This window comes from Scatophagus argus, chromosome 8 (assembly GCF_020382885.2).
Source record: "Scatophagus argus isolate fScaArg1 chromosome 8, fScaArg1.pri, whole genome shotgun sequence".
NCBI lineage: Eukaryota > Metazoa > Chordata > Actinopteri > Scatophagidae > Scatophagus > Scatophagus argus.
In genome coordinates, this window is record NC_058500.1 from 317312 (window position 1) to 327780 (window position 10469).

Genomic DNA, 10469 nt, shown 5'->3' on the forward strand with positions numbered 1-10469 from the left:
TCAACACGGCAGCTTCATAGCAAACAAAAGCACAACACGTTGTATAAAATCATTCCTGGTGTGAAACATGTCGACATCTGGCCCTTAAAGCCACCGTCTGAGATTTGAAATAAATCGTCTTGTTCTATTCTAATTCTGCAGTTTAGCCTAGCTTGGCACAAAGAAATCATCAACCCCAAATCTGGTTGGCTGGCTATGCCCACTTAGCTTAGAGTTAGCTTCATGCTATAGCTTAGACTTTGCTTCTGGTGCAGTTAATCTCTATGTCCGCTTTGTTTAGATTAACAGCAAGTTAGCTTCTCTGTCAAGTTGGACTGAACTGAACTGACTACAGGATGGATTTGGGGTTAGCTTGACAGCTAACAAGCGAGGGCATCAACCTTTGTTCTAAAACAGGCTAAAGAGAGGAAGCTGATATCCATCAGGAGAAAAGATGGAGCAAGATGATTTAACTTACTAACTTTTAACTAACTTTTCATAATCTAACTTTTCATAGTTTCCTGTTAGTGTGACCTTTGACCTTTGAAGCACAAAATGCGTTTTTTTTTTCTTCCTTTAGTGCGTCTTTAAGGCTGAGCTGTTTGTTGTTTGTAGATAAGCAGCCCTGGGCTGAGTGTTACAGCCTGTTAGATTTGGTTCAACCGTTCAAACTCTACAAAATGTTTGTTTTCACAGTGCATGTACGACTGTACAGAACTATGTTTTATCTGCACAGCTTTTCAAAATCTAAAAAAGTATATGAATTTGTTTAACAAAATCCAATGGTGAGATGTTACTGTTCAGTGAAAACTTTGGTCATTTTTAGTTTTACAGATGCAAAATGCTAAATTTCACAAGCAAAAACTAAAAAAAATAAAAGCAGTTGAATTGTGTGATTTTCTCAGCTTATGTCAAGTTAAAGTTAAAGCTAAGAGAGCACACAGTTTGAAGCTGAATATGTGGAATCAAATTGTCCCTGATGTGTTTCCATACAGTTTAGGCTCCTGTGACCTCATTTTGTCAGATGTTCATGTTGTTTGTTGTTTGTATTGTTTGTACATACACATTGTACAGTAACATAAACAGCATTCCCAGTGTTTACTTGTGTGTTTTTATTGTCGAGGATGTGAAAATTAATTCTAGATTCAGAGAGAAGGCAGATGATGACCTGATGATGTTACCTGACCAGGTGAGTCCAGGTCCACAGAGTAGATACTTCAGAATGAAGCTGACAGAAAACAAATAGATTCATGTCATATGAATCATGTCATATGATGATGAAGACTGTGTGACCCCACATGAGCCTCAAGCTGAGATGTTTTGTTCCTTGACAGTAACTTCCATCCATCCATCTATCTACTTTCTATAGCGTTTATCCGTCAGGGCCGCGGGGGCGCTGGAGCCAATCCCAGCTGACTGCGGGCGAGAGGCGGGGTTCACCCTGGACTGGTCACCAATAAAAAGATTTGACAATTGCTGACCAGGAATGGAAAGTCTACAGAATTAAAACAATTGTGTGCTGATTTTCATGTTAATAAAAGTTTAGTTGTGCAGTAGAAGAAAACAGCCCAGAGACTTTAGTGGTGGACACCGACTTTAATTCAGAGAGTGAGATAAATAAAAGCTTTTTGTTTCACCACAGACAGACGACAGAGCTGCTGCACACAAGCAGAAGTACACGAACACAACAGGAGCGAGCCAATCACAGAGCTGATGTTCTGTCACCACGGTTACCATCAGGGTCCATCATTTGTCTGTCCTTTAAAGAAACACATTCACACTGATGTCAGGGTCAACAACCAATCAGAGAGCTTCAGACCTGCTGGGTAAAGTTAAAGGTGAATCATTTAGAACTGATGGACGAATTCATAAATTTTCTCTGGTAATTTTTGGATTTGAAGAGTGTTTAAAGCCTCTTCATTGACCAAACTGGATAAACACGGGGTGTGACACTAATTACAGTTGAATTAGAGAGATTTTTAAGATTTTTGTTGTTTTAATTTTATTAATTGATTCCCCAAAGGAATTTCTTTGAAAAGTTCAGTTAAAACCTCAAAGGTAAGAATGAATATTATCTTTTGTGTAGCACATGTTGACTTGTCATTTAAATATTCATTCTTAATGCTCATAGATCTGATGAAGGTGAGATATTGATCTAAAGAGGCTTTCATTTGTGATAAGTAATTTGTTCAATTAAGGCAAAACATTTTAGTGAAGATGATCCCATAATTAGTACCAAATTCTTATGTCATTTCATCACTTCATTGTTTCTTGTCATCTTAGCAACAATCAGCTGATCAGATAGATTTTCACCAAAAGCAGCAAAAACTGAACAATACAGGAAATAAAAACCCTGAAAGACAACAACAAAGAACACCTCCTCTTCATCTGTCCGTCCACAGCATCTTCACATTTCCTCTTCCATCTTCATCCTCCCTCCTCTCTTCCTCCTTCTGTCCTCTTCTCCTCTTACTCCCTCATGTATTCCACAATCTGATCGATCAGTATTTGGGGGTCGTAGTTCAGCACGGCTCTCCTCCGACGCCTACGGCTCCCATGATTCTGTTCTTCCATGGCAGCGGTATCGATGCGTTTCATCCTCTGCAGCCCAACAGAATGGGGAAGATGCTTCTCCTGCTCTTCATCCTCCTCCTCCTCCAGCCTTTTCACTCTGAGCAGAGCAGGGTTGTCGCTAGGCAACGAAGGATCCATGTCTTCCAGGGAACGACGGGACCTCCTGTGGGCGGAGCTAAAAGGTGGGACAGACAGGTTTCTCCTTATTCGGCGAGACGAGGACATCACGGGGGTGTTGTTAGGACTGATGCTGGACAGCAACCTGGAAACCAGACGTCTGCGGAGGAGAAGATGCAGGTAGTGTTAGTTCTCATGTTTCTGTATGTGCACAAAGATGCAAAAAAAGTTGTTGTGGTTGTCGAAATGACTTTTCAATATACAATACAGAATTTTTTGCCTGAAATTCTTTTTGCCCAATAAGTTTTGTGTTAAAGGATATGTTTTGCATTCACTCTGTAAAAACTGTAGCTGGTTACAGTTTTCAGAGTTCAAAAGTAGCAGAGACACTTTAACGTTACACAGCTTCAGTCGATCGATACTGAAATACTAATTCATACTGAAGCTTGACAACCTCAGAGCATCCTGGTTTCTGTCCATTCCTGATGAAAGTCGCCCAGCCTGCTGAAGTCTCTCCTGTCTTGCCCTCTCCAGCAGAGTCTGAGCCACCTGAGGCTCCATCCTGACAATCACAGGTCACAGGTTATTATTGGTAACTTTGATTACTGACAATTGTTGAGAAGTGAACAGAAACGGGAACCTGTCCAGCAGGGTCTGAGCCAGCTGGGGCTCCAGCAGGCCCCACCAGGCAGCCGGAGGCCTCCCCATGTTCAGCCCATGCCCTGTCTCATCGTAGTCTGGGGGGGCTGGGCCCTGGAAGTCCCCTGGTGACCCCTGATCATCTTCCTCATCCTCTTCCTCTTCTTCTACAACTTCCACATCACCTGGGTCGACCAATCCTGCACTTTCTGCATCGCTCAGTAGGCGGAGCAGAGCGGCCAGGTAGGCTACAAACACATTTGATGGGTCCATTAGTCTTGGTTTGCTAGTCCCAGATATGTCACAATATGTCAATATAAAAACATAACATTTCTATGACGGATCAAACATGTTGAGTCAAAAATCATAACATTTATAGAAAAAAGTCGGACAGGATTAGTTCAACCTGCTCGCTGCTCCTCTTCTTGCTCCCGCCTCTGGTCCCTCTCCACCAATCGTTGCAAGGCCTGGTCCAAGCCCCGCCCCTTCCAGTCATCTGATTGGTAGTACAGATCATTGACTCCACCCCCTCTCTGAGTGGCAGGATATGACATCACCTGGTCCTCAAAAGGCAGCAGGTTATGAAGGTCTCTGCGCTGACGTCCAGCTCCACCCACAGATACATCCAAGCCACGCCCCCCGCCCCAAGCTGCAGGTAAAGACTGGGGCAGCAGAGAGGTCAGGAACAGGAGAGTCACTCACTTTATATATACAATGTATATATTGGTTCTTTTAGACATGTACATACCTGCATTTTAAATTTTCTTAAAAAATTTGAATACATTGTAAATACCTGTACTTTGAGATTTTAGTTTTTGTTTATCCTATCTTTATTTGTTATTTATTTGTTTATCCTATTTTTATACTCGCACTTTTCTCCTTTCTTGGTCGGGAACTTACTGCATGTGTAATGTCTATAAGAACAGGAATTTCCCTTCAGGGATAAATAAAGGAATTCTGATTCTGATTCTGACTACGTGAGCGATGTATTACCTACCAATGTCCAGGTAAGAAAGAGTAATAAAGAGAGCACAGCCCCCACCCAGTCACCTGTCTGAAGCCCCGCCCCCTCCCCTTTCAATCTTTTGGTTCAACCAGAGAAACTTGTTGCCATGATTTGACCTTGCTGCCCACTGCAACACCGTGTTGCCTTGACAGTGTGCCAAAGCTCCCAGAACTCCCAGTTCAGAAAACAGTATTCCTTGTGGTGCTCCACATGGTCCAGTCCTGGGCCCCCTTCTGTTCTGTCTGTACACCCACAGATTCTCCTCCCTGTAGTTATTTATGTACGTGTTCTGGCATCTCTACTCCTTTGGTGTTGGTAAGTAAACCAATACTTGGTGTTAAGAAAGGCTAAAAAGCTCAGTAGAGCTATCTGTGGTGCTTTAACTTTACTCTTTAAATTATGCCAATATTCTCTGACGTGTTACTCCTTTGTATTTACAGGTAACATTCTGTACTGGCGTAACATTAATACAATCCACAACACTGTAAATTTGGAAGAATTCAACAGTGTGTGCTGTGTACATATGTTGTACGAAAGTTAATTTTATTTAGTTTGAAATCACTAAAATCTGAAGGCAGTTTTGTGCTGAACAGCAGCTGTGACTTTGCACAGTCTTGTTTATGCCTCTTAAAGAAGAGATGCTGCACACGGGTTCAGTGTGGGAGGAAACAGTTCCAGCTGCAGATCCAGGTGAGCTGTTTCCTGCTTCTACTCTTCATGCTCTGTGCTGAACATGGACATGGACATCCATGTGAACGTCTCCCTCTCTGACAGGAATACAGTACAAATATTTTCAAGTGTTGAACTGTTCCTTTAAGTCCTTATCATCATCGTCTTCATCATCATTACTGCACTCCCTGAGTCACACACACGCACACCTGCAGTCTGAGCAGGTTGACGATTAACGTTTAATCTTTTAAACATCTCCTAAACAGAGATAATATGTTGAGTAAGAGGTTCCACTCTGCAGTCACAACCTCGCTGCACTGTCACAGTGAACATGCATGGCACTGTGACATGTGACGGGAAATCATGCTTGTTATTGAGTAACAGCCAACAGGTGGCAGCAGTGGATGAGTTCTGCTGAGTCATGGTTTCTCTCTTCACAACCAGCAGATAAATCACAAACTCACTCCGTTGCTATGGTTACCAGCAGGCAGTGTGGGAGGAAGAAGTCAGATGGTTTACCTCAGATACCACACTGTAAGTACTCTACTCTACCCTACACTGAGCAGTACTCTGAGTACTGCAGTACAGGGTCCCCACCAGCCAGATGAGATGCTGCTGTTTGTTCACCTGAGTGCCGTCTGCCAGGTGAACTGCATCGCAGTCAGCTGTTAGCTGCTGTTCAGAGTGGAGACACAACGTGAGCAAAGAGACACGAGGTCGACTCGGGATCGTTCATATGAACGCTCCTTCATCCAGAACGCGGCCTCAGGTGAGCTTCCTGTCCGTCGTGACCTGTGGTCATTTTGACTGAAATGTAAAACAATCATCCGACACGCTGCCTAAAAATCAAAATGTTTCACGACTCATGACTTCGTAGAGTTAATAAAACAGAGTAAAAAAAATGTGTTATCGAGATTCACCAAACAACCAGACAAACTTTAGTAATAAATTCTTCATGTTCATGATATTTTTAAGCGCTGAAGACCATTTTCCCACATTTATATTTACATTTACATATATATTTAGTATATTTAGTTCTTAGTTTTATGTTTGTGAATTTTCCCTGAAAATAAATGAGAACTGACAATCAAACACACGTGGTGTTTTTGTGATTGTGTTCAGAGTTTGTTCGGTTCCGTCTGGGTTTGGTCTCACTGGGGAAACTGACTCATGTCAAATGGACCTCGAGGTTGTCACTGTCAGTCTCCTCCTGATTCTGACAGAAAGCGGTTTGACCGGATGCAGTCTGAACTGCAGTAATGTTGTCGGACTCTGACAGGTCTGCAGGCAAAGGTGAGCTCAGTGTATCTAATGATCCCCGGAAGACCTGTGTGTGTTTTATGAGGACGCTGACAGAGTCCCGGGAGACGGGCCGTTGCCACGGCAGCGTAACGAGCTGCTTCTGATTGGTCCTGTCTGTGAGTGAGAGAGAGAGATGTTGGTGTCAAAAAGAGAACGGATGAAGGCATCAGATTAAGACTGGAGAAAAGAGAGACGGAGAGACAATTATTGATCAGGCGATCAGGTTTATATCAAACGCGACTGGCTGTACTCTTTTCAGTCAGCAAACTGGACTGCTTTGTGGCACTGCTGGATTTATGAGTCAGCAGTTTGAAAAGCGAGTCAGCAGTCTGAACACTGAATCAGCAGTCTGAACAGTGAAGAATCTGAGCAGTGAGTCAGCAGTTTGAAAACCAAGTCAGCAGTCTAAATAGTGAACCAGCAGTCTGAACAGTGAATCAGCAGTCTGAACAGTGAGTCAGCAGTCTGAGCAGTGAATCAGCAGTCTGAGCAGTGAAGAATCTGAGCAGTGAGTCAGCAGTCTGAACAGTCAACAGTCTGAGCAGTGAGTCAGCAGTTTGAAAAGCGAGTCGGCAGTCTAAAAAGTGAATAAGCAGTCTGAACAGTGAGTCAGCAGTCCGAGCAGTTGAATCAGCAGTCTGAACAGTGAATCAGCAGTTTGAAAAGCAAGTCAGCAGTCTAAATAGTGAACCAGCAGTCTGAACAGTCAACAATCTGAACAGTGAGTCAGCAGTCTGAGAAGTGAATCAGCAGTCTGAACAGTGAATCAGCAGTATGAGCAGTGAATCAGCAGTCTGAACAGTGAAGAATCTGAGCAGTGAGTCAGCAGTCTGAACAGTGAATCAGCAGTCTGAACAGTGAGTTGGCAGTCAGTAGTAAAATACTCAACAAACAACAAAAATGCACTTTTATTTACTGTTGGCTTTAGTGAAATGTAGCCTGTTTCTTTTAAGTTAATCTCGTTTAACTCACTACTCACTGACTGACTGCTCATTAGTTTTTGATTTTAAGATTTTTCTGGTTACTTTTAAAGCCCTTCATGTTTGGGCCCCTGGATACACCTGAACTGCTGGCCCCTGAGATCCTCAGGCAGTGTCATGTCTGGTGTTTTTGTTATGCTTTGTCTTTTGATTTCAGTCCACGTGTCATGTTTCATGTTTGTCTTGTGTTTCCATGTTTTATGTTCAAGGTTTTTGTCATGTCCTGTTTTATTTTGAAAGCGTCACTTCCCCTGTGTGTCCTGTTTTCATGTAGCTTTGCTTTTGGTTTTCCTGATTGCTTTCTCCCTCCTAATGTGGGTCACCTGTGTCTCGTTGTCTTGTCTATTTAGTCCTGGTCTTCCCAGTCGCCTTTGGTCAGAGTGTTGTCTTTTGTGTCATGCCAGGATAGCGTTTGTCTTGCCTTGACTTTTGCCACAGTCTTTTGTTGATCTCAAGTCACAGTAAGTGTGAGGCTGTCTTCGTTTGGTTTTTGGTTTTGTTAAATAAAGATTATTGCTCAGACCTCAGCCTCGCATCCCTGCCCTTTTGACTCTGCATTGGGGTTCAGCCTTTTTGACAGGCAGGAATCTGCTGACTGGTCCCATCTCGTGTTTAAAGACTGAAGGATTGCGACCTGTCTGAGGTCCTTCACCTCACTGCATCAGTCTCTTCTTACTTTTATGGAAATTTTTATTTATGTTATTCAATTAATATTCTAATTTTTATTTAATTACAGCTCGCACTGCATTTTATTCTTCAGGCTGCACTCACTGTTTTTATTTTTTTTTCTGGTGTTTCATTCATTGTTTTAGCCGTCTCAGTTTTTCTGTCCTTATGTCTTATTCCTGTTTTTATTTTATTTTTATGTATCTGTTGTAAAGCACTTTGTAACATTTGGTTTTGATGGGTGCTGCACAAAAAGACTTTTAACTGTTAACCCGGTGATAACAACAAAACCAGAATATAAAAATACACACTTGTTTTTTATAAATAGTGGGAGAATAAAACGACAACACAGCTCCATGTAGGAGCTGAGGTGTTTTCCTGTTTGTCTCAGGTAAACAGGAAAGCAGCAGCTGGTCGCACACACTGTGTGATTTATGGATCCGGTTTTCAGCTCAAAGTGGACAGGAAGTCTCCAACCTGCTGGTGCGTCTGGATGAGATCGGGTCTGAGATCCGTCACATCAGGAGCCAACGCGAGTGTTTTAGTGTTTTAAAGCAGCTCCTGGTCATCAATAAGCTACGATAAAAGTAATAAAATAGAATTCTGTTCTTTTTCAGTTTGACCCACATCTTTGTGCCTCACGCTAACGTAGCAACCCGAAGCTTTCAAAAGAACCTAAATTTTACAGAAATCATAACAAAAATCAAAGCAGCAGCAAGTCCTCTGCATGAGCTGTTAACTGCAGAGTTAAATCCTTTCAGAGTCAGCATGACAACGAGGCTCAAGTCAAGATAAAACTGCAATTTTCCTTTTTTAAAAACATTTACTGAACTTCACAGCAGCAGGAACACAAAACACAAACTCATTCAGACATTACAGCAGCTGACATCGACGGTCGCAAGCTCGAACTTTCAAAGAGAGTAAAAAAAATGTCCTCACTGTCACAAGATCTCTCACACACACACTCACATACACACTCGCACTCACACACACACTCACATACACACTCACACTCACACTCATACTCACATACACACTCGCATACACACTCACACTCACACTCACACACACACACACACACACACACACACCTAAAGCAGCCATCAGGTTTCAAGAGACCGACCGTAACCTGCCCTTGTTGCCATCGGTTACCATCTACTGTCGCCATGGTGACATGATTTGAGATGTAATGTTCTTCCCATCACAGCAGTGGCCTACACACACACACACACACACACACACACACACACACAGTCCTCTCCAAACGCTTCCTTCCTCTCTACGCTGACTAATCCCTTCGATAAATTGATAATTCGTACATCGGATGAAAAACAGAGCAGAAATAAAAGCAGATAAAGCATCAGGACACACACTTTGATGTAACAGTGCTGACACACAGGCAGAAGATAAACAGCAGCGACATCATCATCGTCCTCATCATCACTCTCCCGTTACCGTGACGATAAACGAGCACACAGGACAAACATGATCCTCACCTGGGCTGAGTGGAGCAGAGCGGTGCTGAGCAGCAGGAGGCTGAGAGACGCCATGCTACTGACTGAACACACACACCAACACACACCAACACACACCAACACACACCGACTCCTCTGGTGACAGAGGGAGGAGGGAGGGAGGAGGAAATGCAATAACAAGTCGGGGGAGGGAGGTTAGGATGGATGAAATGGATGGAGAAGAAGACAAGGAGGAGTGAGAAAGGACGGAGGAGAGAAGGGAGGAGCCACAGCGGCTGAGGAGAGAGTAGAAGAACAAGGACACAAGGAAGGAGAGAGCACAAATCAGATGCTGACTGAAGAGGAGGAGGAGGAGGAGGAGGAGGAGGAGGGAGGAGCCACACTGGGTGAGAATGAGGAGTGACGTAAGAGACGATAAGAAGAGAGAGAAAAGGAGAGAGAAGGAGCTGGGAGTAAGTGAGGAAATAGGAGAGAGGAGGTGAGGGAAGGAAGGGACAGGGAGAAATGAGGGATGAAGCAGAACAGTTTGTGTCACAGTTCGCGGCTTCAGGACGATCTGACCGAGGAAACGAGCAAGAAACCAGGGAGGTCAGACAGTCCACGTGTTGTTCAGGAAGGCGATGGCTCCCCCTGCTGGCAGGAGCTGGAGCTCACCTGTCGTTACCTCACCTGCGGTTATTCAGTCCATCGTTTATTTCTTTATCGGCCGTGTTCACTCATTCATCTGTTTTCACGTCCTCATTCACTCGTCCGTACCTTCATGCGTTCATCCGTCCATTCGTTCAGCTGTATGTCTCGTTCACTCGTTCATCAATCAGATTCAGACAGCGACTCAGACAAGTTTGTTGTTTATTGAAACTTTACATTGAATAAACACAGCAGGGGGAGGGGTTTCCATAGCAATGAGTCACACACATCATCATCATCATCACCACTGTCAACACTGTTGCCATGGTTACCGAAGTTACATCACAGAGGCAGAGAGGAGAATTCCAAACAATGACAGAATAGAAGGAGAGGAGAAAGGGAGGTGAACATGAAGAGAGGAGGACCACGAGCAGA

General features: G+C 43.5%; 1 protein-coding gene across 2 annotated transcripts; it reads right to left on the reverse strand.

Moving 5' to 3' along the window:
* Nucleotides 1-1362: 1362 nt before the first annotated feature.
* pcsk1nl (proprotein convertase subtilisin/kexin type 1 inhibitor, like) lies at nt 1363-9731 on the reverse strand. 2 transcript variants are annotated; one of them, XR_006844044.1, is made up of 6 exons: nt 9429-9731; nt 3716-3971; nt 3311-3557; nt 3125-3232; nt 2357-2830; nt 1368-1738 (listed from the first exon to the last, which is right to left on the reverse strand). XR_006844044.1 is itself a non-coding variant. In XM_046396387.1 (5 exons), the coding sequence occupies exons 1-5, from the start codon at nt 9480-9482 to the stop codon at nt 2449-2451; spliced, it is 1047 nt and encodes a 348-aa protein (XP_046252343.1). In that variant the 5' UTR covers nt 9483-9731; the 3' UTR covers nt 1363-2448. The 2 variants fall into 2 exon arrangements, 1 of the variants encoding a protein (XP_046252343.1); XM_046396387.1 differs by having other exon boundaries at nt 1363-2830.
* Between the last annotated feature and the right edge of the window lie 738 nt (nt 9732-10469).

Excerpts from the sequence above, each read along its gene's own strand:
- pcsk1nl (XM_046396387.1), bottom strand. The coding sequence starts at position 9,482 with ATGGCGTCTCTCAGCCTCCTGCTGCTCAGCACCGCTCTGCTCCACTCA. Across the intron at positions 3,558-3,715 it reads AGAAGAGGAGCAGCGAGCAG|CCTACCTGGCCGCTCTGCTC; the intron begins GTTGAACTAATC and ends ATGTGTTTGTAG. Across the intron at positions 3,233-3,310 it reads GCTCAGACCCTGCTGGACAG|GATGGAGCCTCAGGTGGCTC; the intron begins GTTCCCGTTTCT and ends TGTGATTGTCAG.